The sequence below is a fragment of the Bombina bombina genome, chromosome 7, assembly GCF_027579735.1.
Source record: "Bombina bombina isolate aBomBom1 chromosome 7, aBomBom1.pri, whole genome shotgun sequence".
NCBI lineage: Eukaryota > Metazoa > Chordata > Amphibia > Anura > Bombinatoridae > Bombina > Bombina bombina.
This window is the reverse complement of record NC_069505.1, coordinates 560,760,694-560,783,877: the sequence shown is the minus strand read 5'-3', so window position 1 is coordinate 560,783,877 and position 23,184 is coordinate 560,760,694. Positions and strand designations below refer to the sequence as shown.

Below are 23,184 nucleotides of genomic sequence, written 5' to 3'. Positions count from 1 at the left end.
TGGGGCTATTTCACTTTTTCAAACAATTATCTGTGGGTTTCTAAAATCAATGCCGTACCAGTACTCTATTGTTCAAAAGTATGCCATATGTTCTCTTTCCTGCTGGTATTTTGTTTGAGGTCCTGGACCCTCTTATAAAAAGGCCTAAGGAGAAAGAGGTGTACTGGGTGTCCACTCAATTTTTTTTTCTATTTCACATTTGACCAAAATTATCTCTGGATTTGTAAAATCAATGCTGTACCTGTACTCTATTGTTCAAAAGGATGCCATACGTCCTCTTTCCTGCTGGTGTTTTTTTTTAGGGTCCTGGACCCTCTTATAAAAAGGCCGAAGGAGAAAGAAGTGTACTGGGTGTCCATCGAATCATTTGTTTGATTCAAATTCCCGGTTGCAACAAATTATCTCCGGGTTTCTAAAATCAATGGCTTTCCGGTAATCTAATTTTCAAAAGGATGCCATATGTCCTCTTTCATGCTGCTGGTTTTGTTGAGGGTCCTGGAGCCTCTGCTAAAAAAAAGGCCTAAGGATAAATAAGTGTACTGGGTGTCTAATCAATGTTTTTTTAGATTTCACGGTTGCAACAAATTATCCACGGGTTTCTAAAATCAATGCCTTTCCTGTAATCGATTATTCACAAGGATGCCATATGTCCTCTTTTATGCTGTTGTTTCTGTTGAGGCTCCGGGAGCCTTTTATAAAAAGGCCTAAGGATAAAGAAAAGTACTGGGTGTCTAATCTATGTTTTTTTAGATTTCACGGTTGCAACAAATTATCCCCGGGTTTCTAAAATCAATGCCTTTCCTGTAATCTATTATTCACAAGGATGCCATATGTCCTCTTTCATGCTGTTGTTTCTGTTGAGGCTCCGGGAGCCTCTTATTAAAAAGGCCTAAGGATAAATAAGTGTACTGGGTGTCTAATCAATGTTTTTTTCTATTTCCCGGTTGCAACTAATGATCTCTGTGTTTCTAAAATCAATGCCTTTCCTGTAATCTAATTTTCAAAAGTATGCCATATGTCCTCTTTCCTGCTGCTGGTTTTGTTGAGGGTCCTGGAGCCTCTGCTAAAAAGGCCTAAGGATAAAGAAGTGTACTGGGTGTCTAATCTATGTTTTTTTTAGATTTTACGGTTGCAACAAATTATCCCCGGGTTTCTAAAATCAATGCCTTTCCTCTAATCTATTATTCACAAGGATGCCATATGTCCTCTTTCATGCTGTTGTTTCTGTTGAGGCTCCGGGAGCCTCTTATTAAAAAGGCCTAAGGATAAATAAGTGTACTGGGTGTCTAATCAATGTTTTTTTCTACTTCCCGGTTGCAACTAATGATCTCTGTGTTTCTAAAATCAATGCCTTTCCTGTAATCTAATTTTCAAAAGTATGCCATATGTCCTCTTTCCTGCTGCTGGTTTTGTTGAGGGTCCTGGAGCCTCTGCTAAAAAGGCCTAAGGATAAAGAAGTGTACTGGGTGTCTAATCTATGTTTTATTAGATTTCACGGTTGCAACAAATTATCCCCGGGTTTCTAAAATCAATGCCTTTCCTGTAATCTATTATTCACAAGGATGCCATATGTCCTCTTTCATGCTGTTGTTTCTGTTGAGGCTCCGGGAGCCTCTTATTAAAAAGGCCTAAGGATAAATAAGTGTACTGGGTGTCTAATCAATGTTTTTTTAGATTTCCCGGTTGCAACTAATGATCTCTGTGTTTCTAAAATCAATGCCTTTCCTGTAATCTAATTTTCAAAAGTATGCCATATGTCCTCTTTCCTGCTGCTGGTTTTGTTGAGGGTCCTGGAGCCTCTGCTAAAAAGGCCTAAGGATAAAGAAGTGTACTGGGTGTCTAATCTATGTTTTTTTAGATTTCACGGTTGCAACTAATGATCTCTGTGTTTCTAAAATCAATGCCTTTCCTGTAATCTATTTTTTAAAAGGATGCAATATGTCCTCTTTCCTGATGGTGTTTTGTTTGAGGGTCCTGGAGCCTCTGCTAAAAAGGCATAAGGATAAATATGTGTACTGGGTGTCTAATCAATGTTTTTTTAGATTTCCCGGTTGAAACAAATTATCCCCGGGCTTCTAAAATCAATGCCTTTCCAGAAATCTATTTTTCAAAAGGATGCCATACGTCCTCTTTCCTGCTGTTGGTTTTGTTGAGGGTCCTGGAGCCTCTGCTAATAAGGCCTAAGGATAAATAAGTGTACTGGGTGTCTAATCAATGCCTTAAATGTAATCTATTGTTCAAAAGGATGCCATATGTCCTTTTTTTTTTTTTTTTCTCTTGGTATTTTTGTTTATTTTAGAAAATTTAATGCACTTATAGGTTCACTAAGATTATGACTTTGCACACTGTCATTTTCCATGCAGCATTTTGACATGTCGTGTGATATGACTAGAAGAATGGTATGTTTTGAATCTGCTGAGCATAATAAAAAATAAAAAAATTAATTTAACTTGAGTTAATAACTGAAGCATGACTTCAGGAGTCAGGTGTGGTCCTAGGTAGTGGTTGTTAGCCGATTCTTTTTAATGCAAATTGCAATTGCCACAGCGTGCATAAAATGTGCATCACTAGTCTCCAAATCTTACCTTTTTTTTTCATTCAGGATTAGTTCGGTGTCCAGCTCCATATTGGAAAGGCAAAATACAGGTCTCCGTACCCATTGATATAAGGGGTGACTAGTGCTTTTCCTTCTCTTTGTCAATAGTTGTGATTAACGAGTTGTCCAGTTACTATAGAACTGGTTTGATAACCCAGGGTCCTGGGGGGGTAGATTGGCGGCAGCTTTGACAGCACTATCAGGCTAGAGAGGCCTCTCAGTGTCGCGGCTAGCTGTAACGCAATCAGCTGAGGAACATAGGTAAGCCGATATGAGTAAGGTATCTCCAGGCTCCTCTTGGATAGCCCCAGAAAGTGTGACTATGAATCCCAAAAAGAAAATTAAATTAAGGTTGAAAACTAACTCCAAAATAACTTGTAAGACCTGGAGCTCCTCAAACACACGTCCTACCGCAACAGCTATAGGCTCCGCCCCCCCAAATCTTAACTTTTTCATTCCAATTGATATTGCCACAGCTGGAACAACAGTAAATAACATGTGCGTCGCCACAGTCTCCAAAGCTGTTGTCGGATGTATACAAAAACACTGATAAAGTATTCCTTTCGGGCGCAAAGAGATGGCTACCAGAACACTCCAGGAACTTCCCAAAAGTCGCTGTCTTGTGTTTCTGGTGATGTTGGAGACATCTGGGTAGTGTACAGGGAGGCCCAAAATCCTCTCCATCTCTGTGCACCACAGGACAGGACGTCCTTGTCATCCATAAGCACATGAAATTGCTGGCATTTTCCTTGCTTCAAGAAGTCCAGCTTTTGTGGTGATAGTACAGAATTAAATAAACTTTGGTTTCCTACCATACTCAAGACAATTTTGTAGTTCAAGCTTCGGACTTGCTGTGGGAAACAGTGGCCTGTCCATACCAGGAAGATGATTTAGACAGAAGTAACGAGCTCTGATTGCAGGTGACACATGTTTATCGTCAATCATCAAATGGGTTGCGTGCAGAATATGGCTGATGGCTCCTTATTCACATGTTTGTCCAGAGCCACAACATTTGCAAACAGCCAGAAGAAAGATCGGTTCTCACCAGCCTTAAGTTGAGCTTCATTTACCAAATGCTGATATTCAAAAAATAGACAAACAGTGCCTTAAAAAACACATTTGCGATATGGATTCACCAGAGCAAGGTCATTGAAAGTACTTCCCACGATAACAAAATTAAAATGCCACAACTCCGCAATCTTCCCCTTCACATTATTATTGTCACACTCCATTGTACTCCTAAGCCCAGCTCCCTGCTCTTGTTTTTGTTGAGGGTCCTGGAGCCTCTGCTAAAAAGGCCTATGGATAAAGAAGTGTACTGGGTGTCTGTTCAATGTTTTTTTAGATTTCCCGGTTGCAACTAATTATCTCTGTGTTTCTAAAATCAATGCCTTTCCTGTAATCTATTATTCAAAAGAATGACATATGTCCTCTCTCATGCTGTAGTTTCGGTTGAGGCTCCGGGACCCTCTTATTAAAAAGGCCTGAGGATAAATAAGTGTACTGGGTGTCTAATCAATGTTTTTTTCTATTTCACGGTTGCAACTAATGATCTCTGTGTTTCTAAAATCAATGCCTTTCCTCTAATCAAATTTTCAAAAGTATGCCATATGTCCTCTTTCCTGCTGCTGGTTTTGTTGAGGGTCCTGGAGCCTCTGCTAAAAAGGTCTAAGGATAAAGAAGTGTACTGGGTGTCTAATCAATGTTTTTTTAGATTTCACGGTTGCAAATAATGATCTGTGGGTTTCTAAAATCAATGCCTTTCCTGTAATCTATTATTCAAAAGGATGACATATGTCCTCTTTCATGCTGTTGTTTCTGTTGAGGCTCTGGGACCCTCTTATAAAAAGGCCTAAGGATAAAGAAGTGTACTGGGTGTCCAATCAATGTTTTTTTCTATTTCCCGGGTCATATAAATGATCTATGGGTTTCTAAAATCAATGCCTTTCCTGTAATCTATTATTCAAAAGGATGACATATGTCCTCTTTCATGCTGTTGTTTCGGTTGAGGCTCCGGGACCCTCTTATAAAAAGGCCTAAGGATAAAGAAGTGTACTGGGTGTCCAATCAATGTTTTTTTCTATTTCCCGGGTCATATCAATTTTCTCAGGGTTTCTAAAATCAATTCCTTTCCTGTAATCTATTTTTCAAAAGGATGCCATATGTCCTCTTTCATGCTGTTGTTTCTGTTGAGGGTCCTGGAGCCTCTGCTAAAAAGGCCTAAGGATAAATAAGTGTACTGGGTGTCTAATCAAAGTTTTTTTCTATTTCCCGGTTGCAACTAATGATCTCTGGGTTTCTAAAATCAATGCCTTTCCTGTAATCTATTTTTCTAAAGGATGCCATATGTCCTCTTTCATGCTGTTGTTTATGTTGAGGCTCCGGGACCCTCTTATAAAAAGGCCTAAGGATAAAGAAGTGTACTGGGTGTCCAATCAATGTTTTTTTCTATTTCCCGGGTCATATCAATTTCTCAGGGTTTCTAAAATCAATTCCTTTCCTGTAATCTATTTTTCAAAAGGATGCCATATGTCCTCTTTCATGCTGTTGTTTCTGTTGAGGGTCCTGGAGCCTCTGCTAAAAAGGCCTAAGGATAAATAAGTGTACTGGGTGTATAATCAATGTTTTGTTAGATTTCCCGGTTGCAACCAAATATCTCTGTGTTTCTAAAATCAATGCCTTTCCTGTAATCTATTTTTCTAAAGGATGCCATATCTCCTCTTTCATGCTGTTGTTTCTGTTGAGGCTCCGGGACCCTCTTATAAAAAGGCCTAAGGATAAAGAAGTGTACTGGCTGTCCAATCAATGTTTTTTTCTATTTCCCTGGTCATATAAATGATCTCTGCAATTCTAAAATCAATGCCTTTCCTGTAATCTATTATTCAAAAGGATGACATATGTCCTCTTTCATGCTGTTGTTTCGGTTGAGGCTCCGGGACCCTCTTATAAAAAGGCCTAAGGATAAATAAGTGTAATGGGTGTCTAATCAATGTTTTTTTCTATTTCACGGTTGCAACTAATGATCTCTGGGTTTCTAAAATCAATGCCTTTCCTGTAATCTATTTTTCAAAAGGATGCCATATGTCCTCTTTCATGCTGTTGTTTCTGTTGAGGGTCCTGGAGCCTCTGCTAAAAAGTCCTAAGGATAAATAAGTGTACTGGGTGTATAATCAATGTTTTGTTAGATTTCCCGGTTGCAACCAAATATCTCTGGGTTTCTAAAATCAATGCCTTTCCTGTAATCTATTTTTCTAAAGGATGCCATATCTCCTCTTTCATGCTGTTGTTTCTGTTGAGGCTCCGGGACCCTCTTATAAAAAGGCCTAAGGATAAAGAAGTGTACTGGCTGTCCAATCAATGTTTTTTTCTGTTTCCCGGTTCAGATAAATTATCTCTGGGATTCATAAATCAATGCCTTACCTGTAATCTATTATTCAAAAGGATGCCATATGTCCTCTTTCATGATGTTATTTCTGTTGAGGCTCCGGGACCCTCTTATAAAAAGGCCTAAGGAAAAAGAATTGTACTGGGTGTCTAATCAATGTTTTTTTAGATTTCCCGGTTGCAACAAATTATCCCTGGGTTTCTAAAATCAATGCCTTTCCTGTAATCTATTTTTCAAAAGGATGCAATATGTCCTCTTTCAGGATGGTGTTTTGTTTGAGGGTCCTGGAGCCTCTGCTAAAAAGGCCTAAGGAGAAAGAAGTGTACTGGGTGTCCATCAAATCATTTTTGTGATTCAAATTCCCGGTTGCAACAAATTTTCTCAGGGTTTCTAAAATCAATTCCTTTCCTGTAATCTATTTTTCAAAAGGATGCCATATGTCCTCTTTCCTGCTGCTGGTTTTGTTGAGGGTCATGGAGCCTCTGCTAAAAAGGCCTAAGGATAAATAAGTGTACTGGGTGTCTATTCAATGTTTTTTAAGATTTCACGGTTGCAACTAATTATCTCTGTGTTTCTAAAATCAATGCCTTTCCTGTAATCTATTTTTCTAAAGGAAGCCATATGTCCTCTTTCATGCTGTTGTTTCTGTTGAGGCTCCGGGACCCTCTGCTAAAAAGGCCTAAGGATAAAGAAGTGTACTGGGTGTCCAATCAATGTTTTTTTCTATTTCCCGGTTCAGATAAATTATCTCTGGGATTCATAAATCAATGCCTTACCTGTAATCTATTATTCAAAAGGATGCCATATGTCCTCTTTCATGCTGTTGCTTCTGTTGAGGCTCCGGGACCCTCTTATAAAAAGGCCTAAGGATAAAGAAGTGTACTGGGTGTCCAGTCAATGTTTTTTTCTATTTCCCGGTTCATATAAATGATCTCTGGGATTCTAAAATCAATGCCTTAACTGTAATCAATTGTTCACAAGGATGCCATATGTCCTCTTTCATGCTGTTGTTTCTGTTGAGGCTCCGGGACCCTCTTATAAAAAGGCCTAAGGATAAAGAAGTGTACTGGGTGTCCAATCAATGTTTTTTTTTATTTCACAGTTGCCAAAAAATTATCTATGGCTTTCTAAAATCAATGCCTTACCTGTCATCTATTGTTCAAAAGGATGCCATATGTCCTCTTTCCTGCTGTTGTTTTTGTTGATGGTCCGGAACACTATTCTAAAAAGGCCGAAGGAGAACGACCTGTACTGTACTGAGTGTCCAATCATGTTTTTGTTTTCAATTTCACGGTTCATAATAAATATCGCCGTGTAACTAAAATCAATGCCATACCTGTACTCTGTTGTTCAAAAGGATGGCATATGTGGTGTTTCATTCTGTTGTGGTTGTTGAGGGTCGTGGCCGTGGAACAGTGTATAAAACGGCTGAAGGAGAACAACCTGTACAGCCTTGCTCCTCTTTTTAGGCAGGCCAGCTCTTTGCATACATGCCCACAGACTCTGTAACGCATGCCTCTTTTAGGGAGAGGTGCAGCCATAATGCAGGGTCAGAACCTCTGCCTGCAACTGTTATACTCGATTTTGCGAAAGGAAGTAACCTTACCATGGTTCCCTGCACGCACGTATTGTTGTTATATTTTGGTGAGGGTAATCATGATGGCCATGTAGACCACCACCGAGAGTCCTGGAAGTAACAGGGATGAGATGAAAGTGCTAAGAATAGTACTACTTAAAACAACCAAGTTAGCCATGGGTGTTAATCCAAGACCGCTTGGCTTTATTTTTGTTTTGGGTGAGGCTAATCATGCAGGCCATATAGAGCTGCCACCATTCGGTGTTGTATCAGCTATTAAGCTAATAAGAACAGAACTACCAAAATACAGCTAATGAAGGGCCTTATGAAGACTGAGCCAAGGTTGGATTGTAGTATTTGGTTAGGCTACTCATGATGGCCATGTAGATCACCACCGAGAGTCCTGAAAGTAAAAGAGATGAGATGAAAGTGCTAAGAATAGTACTACTTGAAACAACCGAGTTAGCCATGGGTGTTAATCCAAGACCGCTTGGCTTTATTTTTGTTTTGGGTGCGGCTAATCATGCAGGCCATATAGAGCTGCCACCATTCAGTGTTGTATCAGCTATTTAAATAATAAGAACAGAACTACAAAAATACAACCAATGAAGGGCCTTATGAAGACTGAGCCAAGGTTGGATTGTAGTATTTGGTTAGGCTAATCATGATGGCCATGTAGACCACCACCGAGAGTCCTGGAAGTAACAGGGATGAGATGAAAGAGCTAAGAATAGTACTACTTGAAACAACCGAGTTAGCCACGGGTGTTAATCCAAGACCGCTTGGCTTTATTTTTGTTTTGGGTGAGGCTAATCATGCAGGCCATATAGAGCTGCCACCATTCGGTGTTGTATCAGCTATTAAACTAATAAGAACAGAACTACCAAAATACAGCCAATGAAGGGCCGTATGAAGACTGAGCCAAGGTTGGATTGTAGTATTTGGTTAGGCTAATCATGATGGCCATGTAGACCACCACCGAGAGTCCTGAAAGTAAAAGGGATGAGATGAAAGTGCTAAGAATAGTACTACTAGAAACAACCGAGTTAGCCATGGGTGTTAATCCAAGACCGCTTGGCTTTATTTTTGTTTTGGGTGCGGCTAATCATGCAGGCCATATAGAGCTGCCACCATTCGGTGTTGTATCAGCTATTTAAATAATAAGAACAGAACTACAAAAATACAACCAATGAAGGGCCTTATGAAGACTGAGCCAAGGTTGGATTGTAGTATTTGGTTAGGCTAATCATGATGGCCATGTAGACCACCACCGAGAGTCCTGGAAGTAACAGGGATGAGATGAAAGTGCTAAGAATAGTACTACTTGAAACAACAGAGTTAGCCATGGGTGTTAATCCAAGACCGCTTGGATTTATTTTTGTTTTGGGTGCGGCTAATCATGCAGGCCATATAGAGCTGCCACCATTCGGTGTTGTATCAGCTATTTAAATAATAAGAACAGAACTACAAAAATACAACCAATGAAGGGCCTTATGAAGACTGAGCCATGGTTGGATTGTAGTATTTGGTTAGGCTAATCATGATGGCCATGTAGACCACCACAGAGAGTCCTGGAAGTAACAGGGATGATGAGATGAAAGTGCTAAGAATAGTACTACTTGAAACAACCGAGTTAGCCATGGGTGTTAATCCAAGACCGCTTGGATTTATTTTTGTTTCGGGTGCGGCTAATCATGCAGGCCATATAGAGCTGCCACCATTCAGTGTTGTATCACCTATTAAAATAATAAGAACTGTACTATCAAAATACAGCCACTGAAGGGCCTATGAAGACTGAGCAAAGGTTGGATTGTAGTATTTTGTTCGGCTAATCATGATGGCCATGTAGACCACCCGTAACAGGGATGAAAGTGCTAAGAATAGTACTAATTGAAACAACCGAGTTAGCCATGGGTGTTAGTCTGAGACCATTCAGCTTTTTTTGGGGTTTGGGTGCAGCTAATCATGAAGGCCAGATAGACCTGCCACCATTTGGTGTTGTAACAGGTATTAAACTGCTAAGAACAGTACTACTTAACACAACCTACTTAACATGGGTCCCAGAGCATATGTTTGGTTATTATATTTTGTAAGGGTAATCATGCAGGCCATATAGACCTCCACCGATAGGGTGAGTATGAGTAACAGCTATTAAAATGCTAAGGACATTACTAATTAACACAACATAGTTACCATGGGTCGCAGACCAAGAGCAGATGTCTTATTATTATATTTTGTATGGGTAATCATCCAGGCCGTATAGACCTCACCAAATAGGGGGAGTTACAGAGATTAAAGTGCTAAGAATGGTAGTGCTTAAAACACAACCTAGTTAAAATGGGTACCAGACTGCATGTCTTATTAGTATATTTTTTCAGGGTAATCAGGCATGCCATATAGACCACCCCCGTTAGGGGGGGTAACAGGGATTAAAGTGCTAAGAAAAGTACTAATTAACACAAGCTAGTTATCATGGGTCCAACACCGTGTGTCTTGATGTTATACTTTGTTAGGGTAATCATGCAGGCCATATAGACCGCCCTTGATAGGGGGAGTAACAGGGATTACAGTTCTAAGAATAGTACTACTTAAACACAACCTAATTACCATGGGTCCAAGACCAGATGTTTTCTTATTATACTTTGTCAGGCTAATCATGCAGGCCATATAGAGGTCCAACAAAACGGGGGGTAAGAGGGATTCAAGTGATAAGAAAAGTTTTACTTAACACAACAAAATTACCATGGGTCCCAGACCGCGTGTCTTGTTGTTATACTTTGTCAGGCTAATCATGCAGGCCATATAGACCTCCACCAATAGGGGGAGTTACAGGGCTGAAAGTGCGAACAATAGTACTACTTAACACAACCTAGTTGGGTCCAAGACAGCATGTTTAATTATTACACTTTATCAGGGTAATTATATATCTAAAAATTCTATCTATTTCTCTTCTATCGATTCTAACTAACTATCAATCTAACACACAGAGAAAACCCAGCACTCACTTACAAGCTCTCAGCTAAGATTTAAAAGCAAAAATGGAAAGGTTAGTCACCGCATCTGGCCAAATGGGACAAGCTCAGGTACCACGTCAAGGTCCTTTCCAATACCTGAGACCCTAAAACAGCCACACAATGCAAGCTTTCAAATCCAAACAAACTGAAAACAAGGGAAGGGTGCACAGGAATATGTAACCACCCTAGACATATACAAAACACGGAAGGGAACTGCACTCTCATACCGGACCGGGTACACATCCCATGACCCTGCAACATGCTCAGCCCTGGGTGCCACTGGCACTCACAGGAAGCTGTGCTGTCCTCAGAGCCACAAGCAGTTAACCCCAGACAGGTCTGGGTGGAAGAACCATAGGGAAAATTACAAAATAAATTAATACAACACACAGAGAAAACCCAGCACTCACTTACAAGCTCTCAGCTAAGATTTAAAAGCAAAAATGGAAAGGTTAGTCACCACATCTGGCCAAATGGGACAAGCTCAGGTACCACGTCAAGGTCCTTTCCAATACCTGAGACCCTAAAACAGCCACACAATGCAAGCTTTCAAATCCAAACAAACTGAAAACAAGGGAAGGGTGCACAGGAATATGTAACCACCCTAGACATATACAAAACACGGAAGGGAACTGCACTCTCATACCGGACCGGGTACACATCTCATGACCCTGCAACATGCTCAGCCCTGGGTGCCACTGGCACTCACAGGAAGCTGTGCTGTCCCCAGAGCCACAAGCAGTTAACCCCAGACAGGTCTGGGTGCAAGAACCATAGGGAAAATTACAAAACAAATTAATACAACACACAGAGAAAACCCAGCACTCACTTACAAGCTCTCAGCTAAGATTTAAAAGCAAAAATGGAAAGGTTAGTCACCGCATCTAGCCAAATGGGACAAGCTCAGGTACCACGTCAAGGTCCTTTCCAATACCTGAGACCCTAAAACAGCCACACAATGCAAGCTTTCAAATCCAAACAAACTGAAAACAAGGGAAGGGTGCACAGGAATATGTAACCACCCTAGACATATACAAAACACGGAAGGGAACTGCACTCTCATACCGGACCGGGTACACATCCCATGACCCTGCAACATGCTCAGCCCTGGGTGCCACTGGCACTCACAAGAAGCTGTGCTGTCCCCAGAGCCACAAGCAGTTAACCCCAGACAGGTCTGGGTGCAAGAACCATAGGGAAAATTACAAAACAAATTAATACAACACACAGAGAAAACCCAGCACTCACTTACAAGCTCTCAGCTAAGATTTAAAAGCAAAAATGGAAAGGTTAGTCACCGCATCTGGCCAAATGGGACAAGCTCAGGTACCACGACAAGGTCCTTTCCAATACCTGAGACCCTAAAACAGCCACACAATGCAAGCTTTCAAATCCAAACAAACTGAAAACTAGGGAAGGGTGCACAGGAATATGTAACCACCCTAGACATATACAAAACACGGGTACACATCCCATGACCCTGCAACATGCTCAGCCCTGGGTGCCACTGGCACTCACAGGAAGCTGTGCTGTCCCCAGAGCCACAAGCAGTTAACCCCAGACAGGTCTGGGTGCAAGAACCATAGGGAAAATTACAAAACAAATTAATACAACACACAGAGAAAACCCAGCACTCACTTACAAGCTCTCAGCTAAGATTTAAAAGCAAAAATGGAAAGGTTAATAACCGCATCTGGCCAAATGGGACAAGCTCAGGTACCACGTCAAGGTCCTTTCCAATACCTGAGACCCTAAAACAGCCACACAATGCAAGCTTTCAAATCCAAACAAACTGAAAACAGTTTGTATGTGTACCCGGTCCGGTATGAGAGTGCAGTTCCCTTCCGTGTTTTGTATATGTCTAGGGTGGTTACATATTCCTGTGCACCCTTCCCTTGTTTTCAGTTTGTTTGGATTTGAAAGCTTGCATTGTGTGGCTGTTTTAGGGTCTCAGGTATTGGAAAGGACCTTGACGTGGTACCTGAGCTTGTCCCATTTGGCCAGATGCAGTGACTAACCTTTCCATTTTTGCTTTTAAATCTTAGCTGAGAGCTTGTAAGTGAGTGCTGGGTTTTCTCTGTGTGTTGTATTAATTTGTTTTGTAATTTTCCCTATGGTTCTTGCACCCAGACCTGTCTGGGGTTAACTGCTTGTGGCTCTGGGGACAGCACAGCTTCCTGTGAGTGCCAGTGGCACCCAGGGCTGAGCATGTTGCAGGGTCATAGGATGTGTACCCGGTCCGGTATGAGAGTGCAGTTCCCTTCCGTGTTTTGTATATGTCTAGGGTGGTTACATATTCCTGTGCACCCTTCCCTTGTTTTCAGTTTCTTTGGATTTGAAAGCTTGCATTGTGTGGCTGTTTTAGGGTCTCAGGTATTGGAAAGGACCTTGACGTGGTACCTGAGCTTGTCCCATTTGGCCAGATACGGTGACTAACCTTTCCATTTTTGCTTTTAAATCTTAGCTGAGAGCTTGTAAGTGAGTGCTGGGTTTTCTCTGTGTGTTGTATTAATTTGTTTTGTAATTTTCTCTATGGTTCTTGCACCCAGACCTGTCTGGGGTTAACTGCTTGTGGCTCTGGGGACAGCACAGCTTCCTGTGAGTGCCAGTGGCACCCAGGGCTGAGCATGTTGCAGGGTCATGGGATGTGTACCCGGTCCGGTATGAGAGTGCAGTTCCCTTCTGTGTTTTGTATATGTCTAGGGTGGTTACATATTCCTGTGCAGCCTTCCCTTATTTTCAGTTTGTTTGGATTTGAAAGCTTGCATTGTGTGGCTGTTTTAGGGTCTCAGGTATTGGAAAGGACCTTGACGTGGTACCTGAGCTTGTCCCATTTTGCCAGATGCGGTGACTAACCTTTCCATTTTTGCTTTTAAATCTTAGCTGAGAGCTTGTAAGTGAGTGCTGGGTTTTCTCTGTGTGTTGTATTAATTTGTTTTGTAATTTTCCCTATGGTTCTTGCACCCAGACCTGTCTGGGGTTAACTGCTTGTGGCTCTGGGGACAGCACAGCTTCCTGTGAGTGCCAGTGGCACCCAGGGCTGAGCATGTTGCAGGGTCATGGGATGTGTACCCGGTCCGGTATGAGAGTGCAGTTCCCTTCCGTGTTTTGTAACTATCAATCTATGTATATCTATCTATCCTATCTATCGATCTATCTTCTGTCCGGGATGTTTTGAGACAGCCACTTGTGTTTCAGACAAATTTGAAGTAGGAGGAGAGAACAATCATCTTCTTCCATCTCCCAGTTCCAAAAATGAAGGCCATATAGACCTCATCTGATAGGGGGAGTAACAGGTTGTAGTAAAATGTTAAGAATATTAGTACTTAACACACCACGGGTCACAGACCACATGTCTTATTGTTATACTCTGTCAGGGAAATTATATATATTTCAAATCGATTAATTTATATATCAAATCGATCGAACTATCAAACGTATCGATCAAATGTAGATTGTATCTATTGATCGATGTAATTCGTATCTATGAAATGTATATTACATATTTTGGGTGATGTCATTCCTATCTATAAAATGTATATTGCATCTTTGATTCGATAACATTCGTATCTATCAAATGTATATTGCATCTATTGATCGATGTAATTCGTATATATCAAATGTATATTGCATCTATTGAGCTATGTACAGTGTATCGATCATATGTATATTGCATCGATTGAGATATGTAATCTATGTATCTATCTATCAAATCTATCTCGTGGTTGTGCAAGTGGACTGTTTGCGGTTGTTTGCGGTGCATTACACTTGGAGTTTGCTCTGTCACTGTGATGCGGCCGTAACCCTTACACTGCCTGATAGATACGACATCATAACTGATGTTTTAAAGCACGTTATTGCAAACAATTTGGGAATGTTAGTTGATTTAGGCCCTTTATGGGTTAAAAGCAGACTCTGCATAAACTATGTAATTTTCCATGGGAGTTTTGCCATGGATCCCCCTCCAGCATGCCACAGTCCAGGTGTTAGTACCCTTGAAACAACTTTTCCATCACTATTGTGGCCAGAGAGAGTCCTTGTAGGTTTTAAAGTTCGCCTGCCTATTGAAGTCAATGGCGGTTCGCGAACAATACCGGAAGTTTGAGTCCGCCGTTCGCGAATCGAAATTTTTAGGTTCGCGACATCACTATATATATATAACAAAATTTATGCTTACCTGATAAATTCATTTCTCCTGTAGTGTGGTCAGTCCACGGGTTATCATTACTTCTGGGATATTATCTCCTCCCCTACAGGAAGTGCAAGAGGATTCACCCAGCAGAGCTGCTATATAGCTCCTCCCCTCTACGTCACCTCCAGTCATTCGACCAAAGGACCAACGAGAAAGGAGAAGCCCAAGGGTGTAGTGGTGACTGGAGTATAATCCAAAAAAATCTTTAGCCTGCCATAAAAAACAGGGCGGGCCGTGGACTGACCACACTACAGGAGAAATGAATTTATCAGGTAAGCATAAATTTTGTTTTCTCCTGTTAAGTGTGGTCAGTCCACGGGTCATCATTACTTCTGGGATACCAATACCAAAGCAAAAGTACACGGATGACGGGAGGGACAGGCAGGCTCTTTATACGGAGGGAACCACTGCCTGAGAACCTTTCTCCCAAAAACAGCCTCCGAAGAAGCAAAAGTGTCAAATTTGTAAAATTTGGAAAAAGTATGAAGAGAAGACCAAGTTGCAGCCTTGCAAATCTGTTCAACAGAAGCCTCATTCTTAAAGGCCCAAGTGGAAGCCACAGCTCTAGTAGAATGAGCTGTAATTCTTTCAGGAGGCTGCTGTCCAGCAGTCTCATAGGCTAATCGTATTATGCTACGAAGCCAAAAGGAGAGAGAGGTAGCCGAAGCTTTTTGACCTCTCCTCTGACCAGAATAAACGACAAACAGGGAAGACGTTTGACGAAAATCCTTAGTTGCCTGTAGATAAAATTTCAGGGCACGGACTACATCTAGATTGTGTAGCAGACGTTCCTTCTTCGAGGAAGGATTAGGACACAAGGATGGAACAACAATCTCTTGAATGATATTCCTGTTAGTGACCACCTTAGGTAGGAACCCAGGTTTAGTACGCAGAACTACCTTGTCTGAATGAAAAATCAGATAAGGAGAATCACAATGTAAGGCAGATAACTCAGAGACTCTTCGAGCCGAGGAAATAGCCATTAAAAACAGAACTTTCCAAGATAACAACTTGATATCAATGGAATGAAGGGGTTCAAACGGAACACCCTGTAAAACATTAAGAACTAAGTTCAAACTCCATGGCGGAGCAACAGTTTTAAACACAGGCTTGATCCTAGCTAAAGCCTGACAAAAAGCTTGAACGTCCGGAACTTCTGACAGACGTTTGTGTAAAAGAATGGACAGAGCTGAAATCTGTCCCTTTAAAGAACTAGCGGATAACCCCTTTTCTAAACCTTCTTGTAGAAAAGACAATATCCTTGGAATCCTAACCTTACTCCATGAGTAACTCTTGGATTCGCACCAATATAAGTATTTACGCCATATTTTATGGTAAATCCTTCTGGTAACAGGCTTCCTAGCCTGTATTAAGGTATCAATAACTGGCTCAGAAAACCCACGTTTTGATAAAATCAAGCGTTCAATTTCCAAGCAGTCAGCTTCAGAGAAGTTAGATTTTGATGCTTGAATGGACCCTGGATCAGAAGGTCCTGTTTCAGAGGTAGAGACCAAGGCGGACAGGATGACATGTCCACTAGATCTGCATACCAAGTCCTGCGTGGCCATGCAGGTGCTATTAGAATCACTGATGCTCTCTCCTGTTTGATTCTGGCAATCAATCGAGGAAGCATCGGGAAGGGTGGAAACACATAAGCCATCCCGAAGATCCAAGGTGCTGTCAAAGCATCTATCAGAACCGCTCCCGGATCCCTGGATCTGGACCCGTAGCGAGGAAGCTTGGCGTTCTGACGAGACGCCATGAGATCTATCTCTGGTTTGCCCCAACGTCGAAGTATCTGGGCAAAGACCTCCGGATGAAGTTCCCACTCCCCCGGATGAAAAGTCTGACGACTTAAGAAATCCGCCTCCCAGTTCTCCACTCCCGGGATGTGGATTGCAGACAGGTGGCAAGAGTGAGACTCCCAGCGAATTATCTTTGATACTTCCATCATTGCTAGGGAGCTTCTTGTCCCTCCCTGATGGTTGATGTAAGCTACAGTCGTGATGTTGTCCGACTGAAACCTGATGAACCCCCGAGTTGTTAACTGGGGCCAAGCCAGAAGGGCATTGAGAACTGCTCTCAATTCCAGAATGTTTATTGGAAGGAGACTCTCCTCCTGATTCCATAGTCCCTGAGCCTTCAGAGAATTCCAGACAGCGCCCCAACCTAGTAGGCTGGCGTCTGTTGTTACAATTGTCCAGTCTGGCCTGCTGAATGGCATCCCCCTGGACAGGTGTGGCCGATAAAGCCACCATAGAAGAGAATTTCTGGTCTCTTGATTCAGATTCAGAGTGGGGGACAAATCTGAGTAATCCCCATTCCACTGACTTAGCATGCACAATTGCAGCGGTCTGAGATGTAGGCGTGCAAAAGGTACTACGTCCATTGCCGCTACCATTAAGCCGATCACCTCCATGCATTGAGCTACTGACGGGTATTGAATGGAATGAAGGACACGGCATGCATTTTGAAGCTTTGTTAACCTGTCTTCTGTCAGGTAAATCTTCATTTCTACAGAATCTATCAGAGTCCCCAAGAAGGGAACTCTTGTGAGTGGAAAGAGAGAACTCTTCTTTTCGTTCACCTTCCATCCATGCGACCTTAGAAATGCCAGTACTAACTCTGTATGAGACTTGGCAGTTTGAAAGCTTGAAGCTTGTATCAGAATGTCGTCTAGGTACGGAGCTACCGAAATTCCTCGCGGTCTTAGTACCGCCAGAAGAGTACCCAGAACCTTTGTGAAGATTCTTGGAGCCGTAGCCAGTCCGAATGGAAGAGCTACAAACTGGTAATGCCTGTCTAGAAAGGCAAACCTTAGATACCGGTAATGATTTCTGTGAATCGGTATGTGAAGGTAAGCATCCTTTAAATCCACTGTGGTCATGTACTGACCCTCTTGGATCATGGGCAAAATTGTTCGAATCGTTTCCATCTTGAACGATGGAACTCTTAGGAATTTGTTTAGGATCTTTAAATCCAAGATTGGCCTGAAAGTTCCCTCTTTTTTGGGAACTACAAACAGATTTGAGTAAAACCCTTGTCCTTGTTCCGACCGCGGAACTGGATGGATCACTCCCATTAATAAAAGATCTTGTACGCAGCGTAGGAACGCTTCTTTCTTTATTTGGTTTGTTGATAACCTTGACAGATGAAATCTCCCTCTTGGGGGAGAGGATTTGAAGTCCAGAAGGTATCCCTGAGATATGATCTCTAACGCCCAGGGATCCTGAACATCTCTTGCCCAAGCCTGGGCGAAGAGAGAAAGTCTGCCCCCTACTAGATCCGGTCCCGGATCGGGGGCCCTCGATTCATGCTGTCTTAGGGGCAGCAGCAGGTTTCCTGGCCTGCTTGCCCTTGTTCCAGGACTGGTTAGGTTTCCAGCCTTGTCTGTAGCGAGCAACAGCTCCTTCCTGTTTTGGTGCAGAGGAAGTTGATGCTGTTCCTGCTTTGAAATTACGAAAGGAACGAAAATTAGACTGTCTAGCCCTAGGTTTGGCTTTGTCCTGAGGCAGGGCATGGCCTTTACCTCCTGTAATGTCAGCGATAATCTCTTTCAACCCGGGCCCGAATAAGGTTTGCCCTTTGAAAGGTATATTAAGCAATTTAGATTTAGAAGTAACATCAGCTGACCAGGATTTTAGCCACAGTGCTCTGCGTGCCTGAATGGCAAATCCGGAATTCTTAGCCGTAAGTTTAGTTAAATGTACTACGGCATCTGAAATAAATGAGTTAGCTAACTTAAGGGCTTTAAGTTTGTCTGTAATCTCATCTAGTGTAGATGATTGAAGTGTCTCTTCCAGAGACTCAAACCAAAATGCTGCTGCAGCCGTGACAGGCGCAATACATGCAAGAGGTTGCAATATAAAACCTTGTTGAACAAACATTTTCTTAAGGTAACCCTCTAATTTTTTATCCATTGGATCTGAAAAGGCACAGCTATCCTCCACCGGGATAGTGGTACGCTTAGCTAAAGTAGAAACTGCTCCCTCCACCTTAGGGACCGTTTGCCATAAGTCCCGTGTGGTGGCGTCTATTGGAAACATTTTTCTAAATATCGGAGGGGGTGAGAACGGCACACCGGGCCTATCCCACTCCTTAGTAACAATTTCAGTAAGTCTCTTAGGTATAGGAAAAACATCAGTACTCGCCGGTACCGCAAAATATTTATCCAACCTACACATTTTCTCTGGTATTGCAACTGTGTTACAATCATTCAGAGCCGCTAACACCTCCCCTAGTAATACACGGAGGTTTTCCAGCTTAAATTTAAAATTTGAAATATCTGAATCCAATCTATTTGGATCAGAACCGTCACCCACAGAATGAAGTTCTCCGTCCTCATGTTCTGCCGCCTGTGACGCAGTGTCTGACATGGCCCTAATATTATCAGCGCACTCTGTTCTCACCCCAGAGTGATCACGCTTGCCTCTAAGTTCTGGTAATTTAGCCAAAACTTCAGTCATAACAGTAGCCATATCCTGTAATGTGATTTGAAATGGCCGCCCAGATGTACTCGGCGCTACAATATCACGCACCTCCCGAGCGGGAGATGCAGGTACTGACACGTGAGGCGAGTTAGTCGGCATAACTCTCCCCTCGTTGTCTGGTGAAATATGTTCAATTTGTACAGATTGACTTTTATTTAAAGTAGCATCAATACAGTTAGTACATAAACTTCTATTGGGCTCCACTTTGGCATTAGCACATATAGCACATGTATCTTCCTCTGAATCAGACATGTTTAACACACTAGCAATTAACTAGCAACTTGGAAATGCTTTTTCAAGTAATTTACAATAATATGAAAACGAACTGTGCCTATAAGAAGCACAGAAAAAATTATGACAGTTGAAAATAATTAAGTTATAGCATCAATCTTTGTCAGAAATATACAATTTTAGCAAAGGATTGTTCCCATTAGCAAAGGATAACTAACCCAGGCAGCAGAAAAAATACACAAATAAACGTTTTTTTATCACAGTCAACTACAATCTTCACAGCTCTGCTGTGATGATTACCTCCCTCAAAAAAAGGCTTTGGAGATCCCTGAGTTCAATAGAGATGAACCGGATCATGCAGGAAGAAAATGAACCTCTGACTGAGTTTTTTGATGCGTAGTAAAAGCGCCAAAAATGGCCCCTCCCCCTCACACATAACAGTGAGAGAGATCAGTGAACTGCTTTAATTTAAACAAAACTATTGCCAAGTGGAAAAAATAGTGCCCAAAACATTTATTCACCAAGTACCTCAGAGAAATAAACGTTTTTACATGCCAGCAAAAAAACGTTTAACCTCAATAAATTAATTGTTATTTAAAACCTATTGCAAGTCCCTGCAAATTAGGTTAAGTCTATGCATACAGTATAAATCCAGTGAAGTACCATTCCCCAGAATACTGAAGTGTAAAATATACATACATGACAGCCTGATACCAGCTACATCTACTGCATTTAAGGCTGAGTTTACATTATAACGGTATGGCAGGATTTTCTCATCAATTCCATGTCAGAAAATAACAAACTGCTACATACCTCTTTGCAGATTAATCTGCCCGCTGTCCCCTGATCTGAAGTTTACCTCTCCTCAGATGGCCGAGAAACAGCAATATGATCTTAACTACTCCGGCTAAAATCATAGAAAAAAACTCCGGTAGATTCTTCTTCAAATTCTACCAGAGAATGAATAACACACTCCGGTGCTATTATAAAATAACAAACTTTTGATTGAAGGTAATAAACTAATTAAATCACCACAGTCCTCTCACACATCCAATCTATTCGTTGGGTGCAAGAGAATGACTGGGGGTGACGTAGAGGGGAGGAGCTATATAGCAGCTCTGCTGGGTGAAGCCTCTTGCACTTCCTGTAGGGGAGGAGATAATATCCCAGAAGTAATGATGACCCGTGGACTGACCACACTTAACAGGAGAAATATATATATATATATATATATATATATATATATATATATATATATATATAGTGATATCGATCAACCCCAAAAGGAAGAGAAGATGCTTCACTCTCCGGTGTCTTGGCAAAGTTCCTTTATTAAATATCCAGCATCAATCAGAAAATCCCCCAAACGTTTCGATACCAGTTGGTATCTTTGTCAATGGGCAATCAAAGCATATTTATCCCAAAGGAAGGTTCCTTTGGGATAAATATGCTTTGATTGCCCATTGACAAAGATACCAACTGGTATCGAAACGTTTGGGGGATTTTCTGATTGATGCTGGATATTTAATAAAGGAACTTTGCCAAGACCGGAGAGTGAAGCGTCTTCTCTTCCTTTTGGGGTTGATCAATATCACCATATGTTTTTTCACGCAGCACCCTGGCGGATGTCTTAAGTCACAGTGAGTGCACCTGTTGTGGATACTTATATATATATATATATATATATATGCATTATATACAGTGTGTATATATATACATATATATATATATGTATGTGTGTGTGTGTGTGTGTGTGTGTGTGTTATATACAGTATATGTGTGTATGTGTGTTATATACAGTATGTGTGTGTGTGTGTGTGTGTGTGTTATATACAGTATATATGTGTGTGTGTTATATACAGTATATGTGTGTGTTATATACAGTATATATATATATATGTGTGTGTGTTATATACAGTGTATATATATATATATATATATATATATATGTGTTTGTGCGTGTTATATACAGTATATATATATATATATATGTGTGTGTGTTATATACAGTATATCTGTGTGTTATATACAGTGTGTGTATGTGTGTCTATTATATATCTGTATATATATATATATATATATATATATACATATATGTGCGTGTGTGTTATATACAGTATATATATATATGTGTGTTTATATACAGTATATATATATACAGTATATATATCTGTGTGTGTGTGTTATATACAATATATATATATATATATATATATATATATATATATATATATATATATGTGTATGTTATATACAATATATATATATATATATATATATATATATGTGTGTCTGTGAGACTTACAGGCTACTGTATATAATAATAAAGTATCTCACCTGCTGTCTGGTTGAAGCGGCTCATCACTGTCTTCACATTGTGTTTGAATATAGCCTCATGGTCTTTGAGGTTCTGTGTCTCTCTTTCCCAGTAACCAGGATCCCCCTCAACCGTCTCCATCCACTGAACAGAAGGTCTTGCTATGTGAGAGTTACTGTCATATCTCTTTATCTGTATCTCATCCACGTAACCAACTGCAACAAACACAGGCAGCCCATGTCCTGGCTCTGAGATCCCAGTGTAATAATACTGCAGCGTGTGACTGCCTGAGAGACACAGAGAGAGAGACAGTTACACATTTCTGTAACCTGTGACTGCCTGAGAGACAAATAGAGAGACCGTTACACATTACTGCACCTTGTGACTGCCTGAGAGACACAGAGAGAGAGACAGTTACACATTACTGTAACCTGTGACTGCCTGAGAGACAAATAGAGAGACCGTTACACATTACTGCACCTTGTGACTGCCTGAGAGACACAGAGAGAGAGACAGTTACACATTACTGTAACCTGTGACTACCTAAGAGAGACAGAAAGAGACAGTTACACATTACTGTAACCTGTGACTGCCTGAGAGACACAGAGACAGTTACACATTACTGTAACCTGTGACTGCCTGAGAGACACATAGAGAGACCGTTACACATTACTGCACCTTGTGACTGCCTGAGAGACACAGAGAGAGAGAGACAGTTACACATTACTGTAACCTGTGACTACCTGAGAGACACAGAGAGAGACAGTTACACATTACTGTAACCTGTGACTGCCTGAGAGACACAGAGAGAGACAGTTACACATTACTGCACCTTGTGACTGCCTGAGAGACACAGAGAGACAGTTACACATTACTGCACCTTGTGACTGCCTGAGAGACACAGAGAGAGACAGTTACACAGTACTGCACCTTGTGACTGCCTGAGAGACACAGAGAGAGACAGTTACACATTACTGTAACCTGTGACTGCCTGAGAGACACAGAGACAGTTACACATTACTGTAACCTGTGACTGCCTGAGAGACACAGAGAGAGACAGTTACACATTACTGTAACCTGTGACTGCCTGAGACACAGAGAGAGACAATTACACATTACTGTAACCTGCGACTGCCTGAGAGACACAGAGACAGTTAAACATTACTGTAACCTGTGACTGCCTGAGAGACACAGAGAGAGACAGTTACACATTACTGTAACCTGTGACTGCCTGAGACACAGAGAGAGACAGTTACACATTACTGTAACCTGTGACTGCCTGAGAGACACAGAGACAGTTACACATTACTGTAACCTGTGACTGCCTGAGAGACACAGAGAGAGACAGTTACACATTACTGTAACCTGTGACTGCCTGAGAGA

At 41.4% G+C, this 23,184-nt stretch overlaps 1 protein-coding gene across 3 annotated transcripts in view; it reads right to left on the bottom strand.

Annotated features, from left to right (window-relative positions):
* Positions 1-23,184, bottom strand: part of LOC128667049 (H-2 class I histocompatibility antigen, Q9 alpha chain) — a 614,967-nt gene that overhangs the window by 170,158 nt on the left and 421,625 nt on the right. For all 3 annotated transcript variants that reach the window (XM_053721927.1, XM_053721926.1, XM_053721929.1), the window contains exon 2: positions 21,822-22,088. In XM_053721927.1, coding sequence (XP_053577902.1) covers positions 21,822-22,088 — 267 coding nt within the window. The remainder of the gene's footprint in view (positions 1-21,821; positions 22,089-23,184) is intronic.